Source organism: Macrosteles quadrilineatus, unplaced genomic scaffold (assembly GCF_028750875.1).
Source record: "Macrosteles quadrilineatus isolate MER2022 unplaced genomic scaffold, UCM_ALF_1.0 Scaffold_2__2_contigs__length_208266976, whole genome shotgun sequence".
In the NCBI taxonomy this organism is placed as follows: Eukaryota; Metazoa; Arthropoda; class Insecta; order Hemiptera; family Cicadellidae; genus Macrosteles; species Macrosteles quadrilineatus.
Genome location: NW_026542595.1, coordinates 167484203 through 167503027, shown reverse-complemented (window position 1 = coordinate 167503027; position 18825 = coordinate 167484203). Strand labels below are relative to the sequence as shown.

General features: G+C 34.4%; 2 protein-coding genes across 2 annotated transcripts in view; both read right to left on the bottom strand.

The window, feature by feature from the left end:
• Positions 1-5568, bottom strand: part of LOC128985864 (four and a half LIM domains protein 2) — a 316238-nt gene extending 310670 nt beyond the window's left edge. Inside the window, exon 1 of the mRNA XM_054405812.1 lies at positions 5441-5568. Within this exon, the coding sequence (XP_054261787.1) occupies positions 5441-5485 (45 nt within the window). The 5' untranslated portion in view covers positions 5486-5568. The remainder of the gene's footprint in view (positions 1-5440) is intronic.
• A 2057-nt stretch (positions 5569-7625) lies between these two features.
• LOC128986388 (repetitive organellar protein-like) lies at positions 7626-18745 on the bottom strand. The gene is made up of 4 exons (XM_054406742.1): positions 18710-18745; positions 11340-11431; positions 8211-10449; positions 7626-7973 (listed from the first exon to the last, which is right to left on the bottom strand). Exons 2-4 carry the CDS (start codon positions 11428-11430, stop codon positions 7907-7909), a joined length of 2397 nt encoding a protein of 798 aa, XP_054262717.1. The 5' UTR covers position 11431; positions 18710-18745; the 3' UTR covers positions 7626-7906.
• Positions 18746-18825: the final 80 nt, after the last annotated feature.

Genomic DNA, 18825 nt, shown 5'->3' with positions numbered 1-18825 from the left:
TCGAGTAAAAATGATCCGATTTCAATGAAATTTGGTAAGAACGTGTAAACCTAATATTATTCGACCGAATTCTCGAACCAGCATGATTGGACTTTGGGAACGAGGTTTTAAGGGGTTAAATTATATGGGAGAAATTGTTTTTTTGTCCTAAAAAAGTTTTTTTTTTAATTTCTTTCCAAAACGTTTGAGGTAGCAACACAAATAATTTTAGTATTTTGAAGTATTTTTGTACGGTTGTAAAGGGGAATGTGACAATGAGACATCCCAGATGTTGTAAAGCCAGCACAATGGAGACGGGTTGCTCCTTGACATTATGGAGTGTCCAGAGCTATCATTGTCGCAGCTGTTGGTCCGTGACCGATGGAGGTTGTTGTATTGTCCAATTGTCCAAGTGTGAATCATTCTATTGTCCAGCGACCAACGGCACGTGGTTGTGCTTGTGTGTGTGTATTATACGTCATTAACTGACCTACGTCACTGAAGGTCGCTGGTTGACCACAACTTGTGGCTACTTGGCTTCTTATCTGTATCAGGTGTCCGATTCGCTTCATATTTCAACCAATTTGCAGCTCTTTAGCTTGCAAAAGTTGACTTTCCTGAGTTCAGTTTTCAGTTCCATAGGGAAATCTGGCTTTCATGTGTCTAATTTGTGAACTTAGTGTTTACAAGCTTACTTTCAATTTCTATTGTTAGATTTGTGAATTCCTGTTGAGATAAATATTTGATCATACCAATTTTGAAGCTTTTCGTCAGGTATACAGGTATACGTGTTTCATATATTCATGAGGAAATTTGCATACATAATTATTAGTCTAGCCCAGTTTCCTCGTGGCTTACTGGATGGAACAATCCCCTCGATTTACAGAATTCCACAAAGACTTTAATTATTTGACTAAAAAATAATTATCAATAATTATTGTAATAGTCTTTAATAGTAGCTGTCGTATTTAGTATTAATCGAGCCACTATTACTGTATGCCAATTAATACTCACAAACATATACAAATAAAATCCAAACAGATTCAGTCTGCTGAGGAGGGGATATTCATTAATATACTACTTTACTTTAGTACAGCAAAAGAAAGAATATTCAATTTTTCCAGTGGTCAATGAGTATGATTTGTCTAACCAGTTAATACATAATTTTGGAGGAAATAAAGAACCAATTAATCCAAATAAATCGATCACTTGAAACCCTTATTAAATCTAGTTGGATGTGTCGGCTGATTAAACATTTAAGTGTGCATAGTCTCATCATTCTTACAAAAAGTCTAAACAACTTTTGTTCATTATTTCTTATTGATTATTTATTTGCTGGGTACAACGGAAAAGCCAAATCAACTTTATTGTTCTATTAAGACTAAAGAAATTCCAAAACTCTCCGTCTAGCTAATTTTCAGTGTTTGTGTCGGTTGCTATAGCCATACCAACGTGTTTTGGGTATGTATGAATGCATGAGTTGGACACGTGGTACAATAAGACATTAACATGAGGCCTTATGTACACGTTGTATGTAAGTACAAGGTAAGACAGTCAGACTGTTGAGCAATCGACAACTCCAGACCATGACGTCACAGACCCGCCCATCATCGGCCTACACAGTACACACACAGCTGTTGGTCTGCGAAGTTACCAGCTGTGGAAAACCATTGTTGTAATACTTAAGTGATAAACGGCCTTTAATATTGTTGTGGTAAAATAAGTAACCCAGGATATAACTTTTAAATACCCCGCCGCAGCAGCAAAGTACATTATCGGTGGCTCGGACGGTCACGTGGATGTTGACTACGATGCAGTTATTTTAACAATTTTAACATATTTATTTAGTTTAAGTCTACATCAATTAAAGAATGGGAGGCAATCTCTATAAATCATTAAAAACCAAGATCTAAATTCTGACAATTTCATCAAACTGTTTTCACCACACTATGATATTTTTAGCTGTTTTACATACGTTAGGCTAATTGGGTGCTGAAAGTTACGTTTTGCTGACCATGCCAGCTGTCATCGTCATTTGGGGACCGAGCAGGTTTTTACATCCCTAGGGCCGCAAAATCAGCTGTCCGCTTACTTTCTTAAAACATGAATGCGTATTAAATAAACAATCAGTATCCATTGCATTGTAATAGAATTGTTTTATTGTCACCGCTGCCTAGCAACTATTTATTATTATTTTTGCTGATACCTCAAATTATTTCTTCACATAACCTTAAAGATGTAGTTGTGTCGTATATCAGTGTGCATTTTTATTGTGGTGAATAGTGGTAATAGGGTATACTATGGTGAAAAATAGCGTTCGTACCACAGAACATTCGGCCATAGGTACGAAATATACTATTATTAGAATAGTAAAGTGATGCAACATACGGTCTGTACAGAACATGTGTTTGAATTGAAGATGATTTTCACCATGAACTTGTCAATTTCTGCATGGCGCCATTTAAATTAAACTACATCGAAGTGCAAGCTGTAAGAAAACAACGTTTAAGTGCAATGTCTAACTAATTAATAATGATTTTAAGGTGTAGTAAGATTTCCCTTTTACAAATGTTCGGAGGAATTTATTGTGTTCATGTTAACCATTTGCAATAGCGTCACTGTTTCGTCATCAGCCCCTAGTCTAAACAATCTTTTTTATCGTTTATTCGGCAAATGGGCCTAGCATTTGAGAGGAACGCCAACCAGATTCAGCCGACAAAAAAAATCCGGCTTATCTCTTCGACGGGTGCCGGGTGGTGTGACTAGGTACAGACACAGATCTTCAGCCCATGTTTACCTGTTATCAGTTCTGATAAGAACACAAAACAATCATTGCGTTGCTGTCAAACACTCCAATAGATCAGCTGTGGCTGTGATCGACAAGTTATCATTATTTTATCCAAGGACGGTGAGATACGTTGATGACAGTTTCTTAAAAATCCATTGTAACCTCTGATTATAAGTGTGAGATGCAGATGACTAAGTCTATGCTTTTTACATCGTCTCAAAAGCTCTTTATAGCGTGATTATAATTTATCTACCTACTTCACGTCTGCTACTACTGTACTGAAGTGCCATAGGAGGTGACACAGTATGATAATATGATTGATTTCAGTTGATTTATTGCATTAAATACTTGTAACAGGACAAATAAATAAATAAAATTCGTTCTTTGATTTACCTGACGATGCTAGGATAGGAGCACACACATACAGTGAATCGTAAAGAACTATCAAAGCTAAGTAAATAGCCCAAATTAATCAGACATCCCCTTACTTATTACTAGAAAAGGGCGGATATTTATCTGATTATTTTTTTATGATTTTCTATAGGATAGTTATTCTTTTAGTGTATGTTCAAACATTATTTTATATAATCTACTATATAAATAAGACAAGCAATAATAACTATCCATCTGCATTCGCCTTGTGCAATAAGAATATCACAACATCTACATGACAACTTTGAAATCCAGAAGACTCTCGGAAATTTTAAAGAAATTCCCATTTAAATTATATTTTAAGCGCTTTATTAGCTTTTATGTGATCAAAACAGTCGTAGGTTCTCATCAATGAACTATCAACCAATAGTAATTCTCTTGATAATATTCGATACCCAGACATATACATTATGGTCGAGGTTATCAACAAGTGGTTTATTATTTGCTCAAGTGATATTTTAACCTACATGTCGACTTCCGAGGTCACCTTAGGCAATAATTGAAAAGTGGGAGAGAGAGAGAGAGATAAATTCTGTATTAACAATTTGTTTGCAGCAATACATATAAATAAAAATATCACATGGGTCACAGTACCCTGTGCGTGATAAGGATTGTGGATTGTTTATAAAGTGATCTAATGTAATTTGATTTTGAGAGTGAATTATTTTACTTCCCCACGGGGACAGATCCTACAACTCACTATCCCCGGCCCTGCTACAACTTGTGACCATATCAAATATAACGGAACTAGCCTTTACTAAGGTTGCATGGTTGAAAACTATGTATGGAAGACAATGCATGTACGTATGTATGTTATTAGGCAATAGGTACTAAGGTGCTTATAATAGTTACCTATAAAGTTATAATAACTATTGTTGTTGTTGACGCAGAACAAATAGGCCTACTTTAAAATAGGTTCATTTCAGAAAACTGAAAATAAAACCAAGCAAGGTCAACACCTTACCATCAAACAAAGTGAATTAAAGATAATTCACAAATAAATTATTTTTATTCATATGGACCAATCTTCAATCAGCCATAAACATATTCAAGAAGTAAAGAAGACATTTCGTAGTTAATATACACGCTAACACAAAATTTCATCACAATCTTACATAAATTCAGCAAAATGAAACGTTTGTCTGTAACGCTGAGTCAATGAGCTTAAGCAAGTCAGCTAATGATTTAATTCTTCATTACCAAGAGTAGTACAGTAATGGGATGAAAAGTTAAAACCACGTTCACAGCTTTCAACATCACAAACCCATGTAGTTTAACTTCACTATGAAATAAGGCAATTGTGCCTGACTCAATCAAAATCAGCTGTGAATCACACGAGTCAAAACTAATTGAGTCATCGACTAGCTCCACGATGTTATACAGTTTTTTTTACATGATCGTTTAATAATGTTAATTCAATTTGTAATTATCTCCGTGTTTATTTTGTACATTGAATATGTAAAGAAGTTGAAAGTTCCATTTTGGCCAGGATGCTGAAAAAAACAACTCCACGAAATGGTCATGAAGGTCAAAATAGGAAGCAAAAAATCTAGAATTTTGTAATTAGCTCATTTCAAACCCTTTAAGTTTACGGATATCTGCAGTTATTTTTCATCTCCAAATAATTTCAACCGACCTTTATTAAACTATAATACATCTCTTCCCAAAACTTGACAGTTTCAAATAGAGTGTCAATATGTTTACCATTGACTCAAGATAAGAGAGGTCGTAATGCTTTACTATTGATGATGTAGCTCTTATCCTTTGTTTGTTTTACCGGGGATAAAATATTAAAACATGTATTTTTAAAGATTCTTACAGAAAACGCTAGTGTTAATTGTTAAGACAAAATAACATCTACTGTAATGCAAAACGTCATATTTCCTGTCATTGTAAAGATGAATTTTGCATAGAAGTTAAAATGTGCAGATTATTTATGGCGTGCGTTTAAAACCACAGAGAAGAGAGTTTTCTCATATGTGATAAAGTATAAGTTAGTACAAGTTAGTGTAATGAGGTGTTTCCCTTGATAGGTAACATAATACAACTGGAAATAATTATGACAGAAGTAAGCTTATAATATATTACACGGTCTTACCATCGTATTATTCAGAGGACAATGATCTAACAATGTATTTTTAGTCACAAATGTATCCAAATTAGAGCGGTAGCGCACGTGGCCGGTCAACCGCTGCCCTTGGGTCACAACAATACAAATACAACAATCATCAATCATCTTACCTTTGGGTCGAACATTTCCCGGGGAGTGCGGTGTTCTCCGTTCATGATGAGGTAAATCCAAACACTTTACACACACGAACCCGCCAAAACCACGGCGCAAGACAGACGACAGAGGAACGTCAACTTCTGGGCGTTTGCGTAGCGCTAGCCGGCGCGGCCGGGGCCATAACATAACCGATCCAACAGGTTAGTTTCAGCGGTGCCAACCTAGACGCGAGAAAATTCCCAGCTTCCATTGTTGCACTCTGTTGAATCAGCTGTTCAAATTATTGGGATATTGGGATATTTGAGTGTACTCGATTGTTGGTACGCGTATCAGCGAAGATATTGTTAACAGTCATACTTGGGAATAACGAATAGAAATTCTATCGAATAGCACTATTCATTAGTTTTTTTGGCTAACTTCTATTTTATTAGTTTGTTTTTAAATTAACTAACTAATAACTTCTATCAGTTACTTTTTACGGGACTAACTAATAACTTCTAACTAGTTAGAATTTTCAACTAACTTTCCCAATTATGCGGAAGCATCTCAAATACTGGTTATTTATTTCACGTGATCAGTGAGGGTTGCGTGTGGCCGTGAGAGGTCAGTGCCCTTGTATAGACAAACAACCCGGGGGGTGGGGAAAGAGAAAGTCAAAGTCCAGTTGTTTTGGAATGCAGTGGGCCTGTGGAAGGGTAGTGACGGCCATTATCAACACCCCAAGCACTGATGGGTGGGAAGGGGAAATGTTTGTTTGTTGATTGATATATCATCTCAAGTGTCAAAACAATGTCTTTAGTTGATGTTCATTATCTGACAAGTTTTATGCCATTTGTTTATGTTGTAGTAATGTAAAATGTGACAATGTTTGATTAAAACACAAGTACCAGGGGACCGATCTTGCTCGAGGTGTTTGATTTGTTCAAGAGGTAAAAAATAGAGCTTATAAGCCTACAAATATTTTCAGCCTTACTACGATTAATTAAGTAGTAAAGCCAATTCGTTTTTGTTAGACATCCACTTATCCTCAATTTAGTCTACAAAACTTTAATTTGGATGATCAATCTATAAAATGTCCACAATAAGCTTCAATCAATATAAAACTCATGATACATAACATCTGTTATCTGACAACCGTTATTGCATGAAGTCACTGGGATCGTGGAACGTTGCAACTATAATTACGGGATGGTGTAATAACGCATCAATTCGTGCGGTGCATCGTCGAAAAATACAAATCTCCTTGGCCTTTCCTTTAGATTTTTAGTTCAATGTCAGTGTATATTGTTTTGTAGTAAACGCTTAATGTTTTTGAACAGTCGTAATTATCCCTTTGGTTAGTAAGACATCATACAATGCAAATGTATTATACAAGCAATTTTCAATAGCATTGAAATTGGAGGAAATCGTAGGAGCCATTTTTTAAATCATATCTTGCGCAAACTTTACTCATATTATAATATATATTAGTAACCAAGATGTGACATTAAAAAATACTTTAAAACAACTGCCCAACGAACAACTAATTTTCTACTAAAACTAACTTTATTTTATATCAGTTAGTTTTTCAACTAACTAATAACTTATATCAGTTACTTTTTAAACCAACTAACTTATAACTTCTATCAGTTACTTTTTACAGGACTAACTTTTAACTTCTAACTATGTTAACAGTGGAAGTTTTTGAAAAGTAAATAACTGTTAAATGATTGACACAGGTGCTGGATATATGTTTATTTGACTGTGAAACATTGATGGAAGTTTAGTTCAATATACCTAGGTATTCTATGTTATTTCTCATGTAGATTATGGTAATTGGAAAAAAACTTGATTAATGATTAGATATGTGTGTGTAACAGATCATTGGTGGGTGTGTTGTTGATTTGTTATCATTGCCAGTTATCAGGATTATTACAAATTATCAACAATAAAGATTGATGTGTATGTAGGCCTAGGCCTACTATGAAGTTACTATCAGTGTTGACTAGTGTTGTGAATTAGATACACAATGAATTAGTTAGCCTACATTACATTCTAAGGTATTTGACACAAAAGGATTAATAAAGTATGCAATTTGAGTAAGAGTCCTAATCAACTGTCAACATTTGAATTGCTTGTTAAAATTAACAACACGGGTTTTTTATTAAATGGTAGGACTTGAATAAAAATTGCACAATATTTTGACAAAATAAATTTGAAATTATCTTAACTTATTTGTAACCATATTTTACATATTTTGCAGTACTTAGGCATATATAAACTTATAAGATAAACTTTATGACAACAACTAAGCAAGCTACAATCTCCAAACACTTGAGGAATGTAACAAACTTTAAATTCAAAACAGAATTTAATACATTCAAACTAAACTACCTTAACTACCACTGTATTTTTTAAAATAAAAATATCTTAAAAATAACAATTAACTGATACAACACTTAACTCAACTGAACACTCAGTTTCTTTTTATTTTCTAGTTCTCAGTTCTCTGAACTTTTTGGATGTCTCTGAGGCCATATTTCCCGCCTGAAATTCATCAGCAGCCCACTGTAACAAAAACATATCTTTAAAAATATAAGAAAATATATCATTATAATATTTGAAGTACCTATTTGAAATTTATGTACAAAGTACCTACCTACATAATGAGACTCTAAAATCAATATGTGAATGTATCTTTTGTAAATTCAATCAGAGAGCCCCAGAGGGTCTTCTAATCCACATTAAGACTAACAATAAAATATACAATAAACAATAAAAATTATACTGAGTTTGTTTACTTACTTAAGCCGGTCTATTTCCCTAGTGATTTCTCGAATATTCTTTTGCATCTCCAACATTTTTCCAGGCCATTTGACTCTTGGCAAATTTACTGGAATACTTGATAAATTGTTTGGACCAGATTTGTTTTGAGTACTGATTCCACTCAAGGTTTTACCATGTACTTCAGTTGCATTTTTTAGTTCAATCATCTTGTTTGCATTTGGTATTGGCTTGTTAAACTGTGTATGATTCGTATTAACAACTTGCAATACCGGTTCTTCATTCATTGTGACTTTCGAAGACTCATAGTAATTCTTTTCAATTTCTTCTAATTGTGAGTTGCTAATCATCAAACAAGAATATTCTTCATCCATTATATTATCCTCCTTTACTTCCTCTTGAAATGCATTCTCTTCTGTCGAAGGTTGATTAACATTATCTTCAGACGATTCGCTTCCCTCTGCATCTTCAGTGCAATCTAAACGGGATGTTCTTTCTAATGGGCCAATGTTCTGTGAACTACAGTCTTTGGATTGATGTGCACAATTTTCAAAAATGTTGTTTACCAACCCTCCCTTTTCTTGGTTGAAATTCTTGACAATATTTTTATGATTTTCTACTCTGCTATCGTCACAAATGTTTATATTTTTGAAGTTATGAGTGGAAACGCTCTTACAATTTTCAATAGATACACTTATATTTTGATCTGATGGGGTAGAAACTTCACTTGGTTTATCAGGGTAGCCCTCTTCATTTGACATAATAAAGGAATTGTTTACATTTTCTACTTCTTTGTTTGATGCGCTCTCTTCAAGTTGAGCACTATTCTTGTCACCATCTGGCCCACATAAATCTCCAAATTTTGAACCAATTTTTGTAAAATTTTTATCACAAATTGTGTTAGCTGACTGTTTAGTCAACTCCTCATTTCGACTCAGAATTTCGGTGTCTGTAATATTAAACTTCCCACATTGTTCATTGGCAGATTGCATTAGTCTTTTCTGTTGACTAAGGATAAGATTACAATTATCATTGATTAGTTTTAATTGAGAACCCATCCATTCATTATGTTTATCATCTTCATCTATTTCATTATCAAGTTTTTCTTGTTCATCTATTTCATTATTGAGTTCTTCTTGTTCATCTATTTCATTATTCTGTTCAAATCCTTCTTCTCCAGTGTGTTTGTCTTCTTCATCTATTTTATTATTGTGCTCGTATTCCTCATCTATTTCATTGTATCCATACTCTTCATCTATTTCATTTTGTCCACGTTTGTCATCTATTTCATTATTGTGTCCATTTTCTTCATCTATTTCATTATTGTGTCCATCTTCTTTACCAATTTCATTGACATCACCTAACATACCAACATTTCCATTTTTCTTCACAACACCACTTTGAACATCGTTTAATTTGACTGCTATTATTTTCTCGTTATTACTTTGAGATGAATACTTTTTTGTCTGCTGCTCATTTTCAACACACATTGCATCCCTTAAACTCTCGTCTTCTTTATACTTGGACAATGTTGAGTTCAATGTAGTACTTGACTCTTGAAAGCTATTTTTATATCTAAAATTCTCGATGTTAACGGTACTTTCTATATGGGTATCCTTGTGTGGATAACTGTTTAAATATCTGCTCATCATATTGAAATAATCTTGTCTCTCTAGGATGTCATCTGCAGCTGAAGGTAACTTCAGCGAACAACCTTTTTCAACGTTATTAAATTCCTCATTAGGATCTTCCTCTAGTTCTATACTTTTAGTTTTTGTGTCTGCATCTAAAGGAGCAACTTTATCAACTTCTTCATCAAAATTTTCACGTTTGTCTTCATTTTTATCACCGCTATTGGCAATTGAAACATGCACATCTGGTGTAAGAGATTCTTGAGAAGAAGTTAGTTTGATTACTTCATCCATATCAGAATCGTCTTCAGTAAATTCTCTATCCACTTGTTGGTTGATGACTGAACAGTTTTTATCATTAGAGGAAGACAATCTAACTGCTTCACCATTAAGCTTTAAGGCAGTACTTCCTATATTAATGGTTTTCTTATCATCTGTCATCATTTCTGTGCTCAGTTGATAGTTCTCAGGTTGGCTAGACATCTTGATTGGAGGCTTCCACTGACTCTTCTGCATCGTCAATGGCTGTGAGTTAGTGTTCTTCTTACAAACTTCTAATCTCTTACTAGGATCAAACTGCAGAAATAATTTTTCTGGCGGCAATGGAGGCTCCTTATCGATTTTCTTCCCTGAAATAAAGACAATTTTTGTATTCTGTAATCATAACTAAGTGAACTATTTTGAGTTCTAAATTATTGTAATGCCCAAAACACACGTTACTGTTGCACGTTCTTTTTTTTGGGGGGGGGGGAGGCTTAGTCATGGTTAATGTACTGGTAGAGTCGTAAATTTTACTACATTGAAGAGGGAGCTTATCATAGACTCCAGACTATACACTTCTGGTTGCCCACAAGTACGTAGAAATTTTGGAAAAAGCAAAGTAGGATTGGAACAGCCTCACTAAGCCATTAAGCCATTGATTCGTAACAAGAAAGATAAAAGTTGATACGATAGAATTGGTTGGTTTTAGTTCAAATTTTGACCCAGACCTAGATATAGTCGTCATGTGTGACAGGTCAATCTACGACTAGGTTGTGTCACTTCACATCCTCCAGGGGCCAACTAAGGCAGCAGTCAAATATAGCCAGGATAAAAGCTCTGTTCTGTATTACTCTTGTATGTAATTTAAATATAAATATGGTAGCCTACCTGTAGGGTTTAATTTCTTCCAAAAGCTTTTAAATCAACTGATTGTACCTACAGGTTTATGACAGGATTTCTGTTATCCTTCTACTGTATTGTTATCTCTCAGCCCTGAAGGTGATGATTAATAGAGGTTCTACATCTACTGTAATCTAATAAAACCTTTGTTGTTCTAGCCAGGTAGTTTTTGAGTAGCTAAGATGTTTGTGTCATCAATGTTAAGGGTGACACAAACATCTTACCTACTCAAGAACCAAGAGCAACAGGCTAGAACAACAAAGGTTTAATCCAACAAATAAACCAGCTGGAAAGCATAAAATAGTCACAGTAGGTATACTAGCGTACTTGATGTAGGTAAAGTAGTAAAAAAACTTACTTTTTGCAGAAATTTTGTTCATTTCTTGTTCCATTTCATCAAAAAATGTGTCATGGCATGATTGATTTAACAGTTTCCTCTGTTTAGCCATTCTGGGAAACAAACATAGTGGATGGTTATTATAACACAGGTTCAAAAATCATTGCACCAAATAGTGTAAGAGATAGTGTATACACAGCCTATTAGGACAATATAGTATAAGACTCAAGGGCGGTCCCAGGGGGGGTCAGGGGGGTCATGACCCCCCCCAAAATATTTTTTATATATATAAACTATTATACCAGGGGAACTTTAATAATTTTTATTGCAAATCGTTCTGCCAAATTGAAATTCATTGTAGTCTTTAAACTTGTGGCGAATGAAAGGACTAATTACAAACTCTAACCTAAAACTCATCGTTCGAGTCTGGCTGTTTTTTGTGCGTTATGAAAAGTAGGGAAGATCGGCAGACGACGGACGCTTTCAGCCATATACAGCAACGGCAGTGCCCGATGCTGACATTCGACGTTCGGCCGCATTCTTCTTCTTATTTAATTTTTCGGCATTTAATGTTATCATCCATTTTAACCTAGATGATTGAAAACTTGAATTGGGTTTGGGTATTGGATAAAGAAAAGAAGTTGTATCAATAGTCAAAGCTTGAAAGGTAGTTGAATATTAATTTATCTGAATTGAGCGTTAGGAATTTGTAATAATTACAGTAATGTAATTCAATGATTACCGTAGCAAATTTCAAAACTTTTAATATTAAATAGTATACATATTTAGAGCACCTGATATCATATTTAAAAATACCACAACCCAATTGGCATGTTGCTAGCCATAAAACAACAACAAAATGGTAGTGTCTCAGACTTAGATGTGGAAGGGACAGAATTAATTCCCAGCACAACCACAAAATCGTTGCACAAAAACTTTATTCTCACGTTGACCCCTTGTAAAATGCCACTGGCACTGGCGTAGAAAAAATGAGAACACTGAGAACCAATTCTCCAGGCGGTACCAGTGACGGGACGCCGACGGCAACGTTAGTTGGGTAGTGTACTTTGTGTAGGTTAACTGTCGCTTTTAGGGCAGTTCAGTTATAATGCAGAAGTTTTGGGTCCAAGTTCTTAAACACTTCTTGGATAAAATAAGTTCTCTGGTTTGACATCTTGGTCCGATTTTGGACATTTTCCATTTAGCATGCACATTGGCACCAGTTGAAAGCATGGTGGAAGGAAAATACATCCACCATGAGTTGAAAGGGAGTTTTCATAAATCAATAATGCTTGAATGTGTTGTAATGTTGTGGTATTCCTTTGATATTAAACCCCAAGTCTCAATAATGCAAAAACATGACATTATACAAGTTTATTTTTAGACATTTCTTTGACCTTTAAATAAACTGGGAAGCTTGAACACATTAAACTAGGCCCTCAAAATAGCTTCAAAACCACTCGTTTTAGCACGTTATTTCCAAATTTTTCCCGGACCCCCCTCCTTTGCTGGGGGGTATTCCATACCCCCCAGGCCCCCCCCCCAAAATATTTGTCTAGGACCGCCCTTGATAAGACTACTGAGTGAAAATTTAAAAACGTACGTTTTCAGGAAAAGCACTTTGCAAATTTTTTTCCCCTTTTTTCAAAACTTTTATTATTATTTTTATTTCATTAACATTTGAAGTTTCATAAAATGCCCATGGTAACGCAATATCTTTGGTATTTTTTTTTTTAATGAGCATCTTTAGTGGAAAAACACAAAATCCTGTCACGACCATAACAGACGTTTAAATGAATATTAAAAATAGTTAATATTATTTTTATAACAATGTTTTGCTATAAACTAATTTACTTTTATGACCATTATACAATAAAAAGGTCGCTGAGCTTTTGGTATAATTGGTCTTTCTAGAAAAAAATAAAAAAAATTCAAAAAATTGAAAAAAAGCCAATAAAATCTTTTTAAGTTTGTATAACTCCGAAAAAACTTACCTGAGACCCAAAAAATCGTTATGTTTGTATAGAGGTGTGCTTCTTTTGTGTATAAATCATTAAAATATGACGATATTTTAATTTTTGAAATTTTTATGATAGAAATCATAAACGTGATGGTCAGGGACAAGCGGTACGGTCGTGAATTTTCTGAAATAATCTAAATCTTTCTAAACAATTCTTTAATTACACTGTTAGTTATAATAAAAATAAGTGTTTCAATTGAACTAAACTGTTCAAATTACAATTATATTAAAGTTATTGTCACGACCAAACACACTATAATCCATAAGGCTGGATTGGTCGTGAAAAAACCCGCGATGGTCGTGAAACTTTGGTCGTGAAATTACGTGTTATTTGGCTCTGTTCTGGCGGTAGCCCTGCACCTCATGTTCGAGGATACAAAGTGAACTTCTAGGTTAATCTAGCAATTGAAATATCTTATAAACAAAAATTAACACCATGTCTACTTCATCGAATGACTACGTACGGTCACGGACACACCAAAATTACAAAAAACACAATCTTTCCTTTATTAATCTTGTAATTCCTCCTTTCAACTCGAAACGACCGGCACTACGATCCTCACGTACACCGCGAACTAGTCTCTAAAACAAACTGACTCCATCGACGCCAGGCTTGCCACTGTCGTGCTCCAAAGTTGAAAATTTTTCCCTTATGGTCGTGACGCCAAATCGAGGGACAGACTTATTTTGTCATGGTAGTCAGTTTGCAATGACAATAAAATTATAATATGCTCCTTTTTTGTAAGTTTAATAACCATTGATGGCATAAAAATATGGCTTTATATATTTCGGCATGAGTAATTAGTCTAAAAACAGCGTGAAAGTTGGAAAATGTACCCTAGGGACACGTCACGGTCGTGAATTTCGAGACTTTAAAAATACAAAAAAAATACCTAGAACCTATTTAAAACCAAATAAATGTGTGTAACATGTTGCCCCCGTCCCAAAAAATATTAAAACACATAATAATAAACTACAAATCCAGTATCTACGAAGTAAAAGGCCAGGGACATGAAAACGTACGTTTTTAAATTTTCACTCTACTATATTAGTTGTAAAGTCTATAACATACTATAGAAGGTGTAACTAAGATTTTAAGTAGTGTTGAATTACCTAGCCAGTAGTTAGCTTCTCAGACTATTCAGTGCAAAAGAGACAGGATTGATTCCCATTACACCCAAACTAATTTGAGGAGTTTCAACTATAAATTCTTTAAAAATACCACTGACATGAGATCATAAAATACAGTAAAAATATGAATTTAATTTGTTTTAAAATGGTCGGCTAAAATGGCGGCTAATTGAGAAATGTCTTATGAAGCACCCTGTATTTTCTGATTTATCTTTTAGAATATAGATGCAATTTTAAAACTTACTTTACCCTTAGCATTTCCTCCAAAGGAGCTAGAATGCAGAACGTACAAATCAAGCCATCACCTTTTAGCGAATTTCCCATATAGGGAATAAGCTATTACCGTAGTACTCATGGTAAGACCTGGACCCGGGACTGATTTACTTTTTAGTTTTGAGGTCCCTAGAGGCCAAAAACACCATCCGTTCAAATTCATATATATCTATATTTATAAAAGAGGAAGTTTGTATGTTTGAACGTTATGATCTCGGACACCATTGGACCGTTTGCCACGAAACTTGGTAAATACGTGTAGAATTTCATGGAATAGGTTTATACACCATCAATTTCGTGATCCGTCCAATCGGCTCCGCCCCAGTGGCTCTGGAGTTTCCCCATGTTAACCTTATGAGTACTTATATTTAATTGGAATTAAAGAATCTTAACAGCTGTTTCAACTAAACAATTTGATTCTGTGATGTTAAATAGCATTTAAAAGTTAATAGGTATATCAACAGGGTGCAGCACTATTTTTTTTAATGACAACAGCTAATTTGTACCAAGCAGTTAAAAAGCTGTGATACATGGAATGGGTGGTTTATTTACAGTTATGTTTATGTAGCCAGTTAATACTAATAGTAAATTAATAAAAGTCTATCTACATACAGCAGATCTAGAGAACATAATAATTCATAATGATGTTATTTGGTCCAGGATCACTTCTTGAAAATTAAAATGGTATAAGATTACCTGTTTCCGTCTATAATACTACAAATTTTAGGATCATAGACGGAAACAGGTAAGTAAAAAAGGTAAAAAATTTATATATATATGTGTCCGTTAGCACAATACCTCGAGCAAAAATGATCCGATTTTGATGAAATTTGGTATAAACGTGTAAACCTACATTTATTCAAATGAGTTCGCGAACCAGCATGATCGGACTATGGGAACAGGGGTTTATGGGGGGTTTTATGGGGTAAAAAAGGTTTTTCCCATTTTTGACCCTAAAAAGACAAAATTTCACAATTTCTTTCCAAACCATTTTGTACAGCTTAAAAAACAAATAATTTAGTATATTGAAGCATTATTGTGCGCCTAATGGATACGGAGAAAATTCCAAAAAATTTTAATTTAAAATTCCCATGTTATTTTTAAGGAAAATAACTCAACTGTTATAGTTTGCTTGTTTATGAATATATTTTGATCGAATTTGGAAAATACATGAATTTCTTACTAAACTGTAAACATTTTACAACAAAAACACTTTTTTACCCTCCCTGTTGCAGCAAACCTAAGTACTCGTTAAACTAATTCTATTTAAATAGGGAATAAATGTGATAGGCTAGGCTATATTTAAGGAGGCATTTTAGTGTTTAAATCCAATCAGGCAAATGGAAATTCGCTTAGTCTGCAGTGCAGGTATGCTGAGGCGGGGGTATTTTCCAGTTGGAACACGGGTAGCTCATAAACGAGTAGGCCCTACCCTTAGAGGAAAAGTGTGCAGGATAAAAACACTTAAAAATTGCATTTACATTCTAAAAACCATCAGTAAATAAGTTACAGGGTGTTTCATATGAAAATACAAAATTAGCCGCCATATTGGAAAAAGAGGGCAATATTTGAAAAAAACCAGATCCATAAGTTTTCGTTTCAGAAGAAAATGAAGTTCTCCATTTAATGTTTCCTCTAAATCTTATAGTTTCTTATGCTACCGGTACACTCTCGCCTAAGTGCTCGCCAATTAATTTGGGCAAGAGGTAACCATGTACACTCTCGCTTTGTCTCACATTTGAAATGGAATGTGTTAAGCACTTGTGCAGTCTCAGATCCTTTGACTTGTGTCAAAAAACCAACTCTCAGGCAATCCCAAGACTTTGCGAGTCAGGGCGAGAGAAGCCGAGCGCACCGAGCAGACTCTCCCCCTCGGACTTGCACCTGCGCCTTGTCTCGGCGAAAGTGTAGCCTACTGGGACCATTAGATAGGCCTACCAATGGTGGCACAGGTAAGTTATTCACCCTGTATATGTATAAGTTATGTAGGCTATATGGCCACAGCTCATATATAATATGTGCACATAGGTTATGGCAAAACTTTGATATCCGACTCCATCGGGACGATGAAGTTATCGATGCAATTTATAAAATTAAACAACTTAATCTAACTAAACTCAAACCTTCCGATTGACTGTAACAAACAAAGACTAATACGATGGAATAGGGCTAACTTATATTGTGTTTATATATAAATTACAGGCTGCACTTTACTTGACGTCCTACACTCATTCGATTGGTTTTTTCAATTCGATATTTTCATTCGATTCTTTTATTCGATATATCGTTTGGTTAGTTAGGTTAGGTTAACCTTACCTAACTAACCAAACGATATATCGAATGAAGCAATCGATTAATCGATATATCGATCGATATTTTCATTCGAATGAGTGTAGGACGTCAAGTAAAGTGCAGCCAAATTACATATTAACGGATGGTGTTTGGCCTCCGGTGGCCTTCTGGGTCTGGGGACATCAAAATGGTAAATCGGCCCTGGGTCCAGGTCTTTCCTCTTACCATGAGACATGGTAACTTAATAGCTTATTTCCTGTCCTAACTTAAGTTTAGTTAACTTAGGAAATTTATTTAAATCAAACCTCACTGACGAGCTTTGGTGAAGGGTGCATACCGGTAAGTTTAACCTAGATTTATTTATTCACTAAGTTAAATTTGATAAATGGACTACCTAAGTTAGCTGAGCCTCTATCAATAATTTCAATCAAAATCCGTTATCCACCTACAGGTATATTTTTTCAATTACACTTCCATGCCTAAGTTAACTTATGGAAATGGAAACCTTTAGTAGTTAAACTTAATAACTTAACTTAAAGTCCTATTTAGAAAAGGGTTTTAACCACACGCTAAGTTATATACAGTAGAACCCCTCATATCCGGCCACCACGGGACCAAGCCCCTGGCCGGATAACGATTTGGCCGGATAAACCAACCTACTATGAAAATGACAATTCATACCTAATAATAATAGGTTAGGTAATCAATATATGCAATCAAAAGTATCATTTAATTCTGTTCTGGGATCATTTTTAGAAAAATAAACGTGTCTGTAAAAAGGAAAAAAAAAATATTTGTAGGTTAAAGTCATTACTGTAAGTAATGAGTGTACAAATATTATGATTCCAGGTAACAAAACATATTAAATGGAGGTAAAAATGACAATGAATTGTACTTAAAGATCATTAGGACTTAAATGGTACTTGTATTTATACTCAACATTCTTAACCATTTTGTGAAATACAAAATTAATGTACTCGTACTGTACTGTACTGTACTAAACCCACTTTGGAAACAATCAGCCAACTGATCAGAGGTTAGGCCTACTAGCTCAACTGAGTATAGTGACTCAGCAAATAAATGTATAAACAAACAGATAAATAATGAGAACAATTTATTTTATGACTTGAGCAGTCACAAAGACTAGTGCTTGTATCTAAACGTCTGTAAGGTGTGAGAAAAAAATTTTGATATTGGCTTCCTGGAAGGGGCCGGATAAACAGAGGACCGGTAAAACCAAGGCCAGATATGAGGGGTTCTACTGTAGGCCTAAATTTGGATAAAACACATCAATTAAGTTAGTAAAGTGTTAGTCTATGGATATTAACAAAATCAAACTGGTCTAACCTAAACCTAACCCAATTTGTTGATTATGAAAAAATCAAAGAAAGGTTTAGTATTTAACTTAGGCCTAATCATAATCAATGTTTCCAATTGATCAATAACCTTTTCTAAATGTTGTATTTTTAATTATTTATTACCTACATAAGCTAGGCTTCAATAGGCTAAGTTATAGAAGTGTACCGGTACCTAGGCTACTTCGAAAAAAATAAAGTTGAGGGCAGACAACGGATTTCCACCATAATTTGTCTTGTTTGCTGTAACTTAGATTAAAAAGATCTGTTAGGTAAGATAATGAAATAAACAATTAACAATAAAAAAAAAAAAAACTTACCTTATATTTGGAATTTCCTTCTGAGTATTATTTTTGTATGTAGGCCTAAGTTAAATATGCTATGGATTTTATGCTAAAGTATTACCAGACTATGGTCTATTTTCCTCAATTTTTAT

What these genes read in the sequence shown, in the direction of transcription:
- LOC128986388 (XM_054406742.1), bottom strand. Translation starts at nt 11,430, where the DNA reads ATGGCTAAACAGAGGAAACTGTTAAATCAATCATGCCATGACACATTT. An exon ending in GAACAAAATTTCTGCAAAAA is followed by an intron (nt 10,450 to 11,339) that starts GTAAGTTTTTTT and finishes TCTTTATTTCAG; the next exon opens with GGAAGAAAATCGATAAGGAG. An exon ending in AGGGAAATAGACCGGCTTAA is followed by an intron (nt 7,974 to 8,210) that starts GTAAGTAAACAA and finishes TTTTTGTTACAG; the next exon opens with TGGGCTGCTGATGAATTTCA.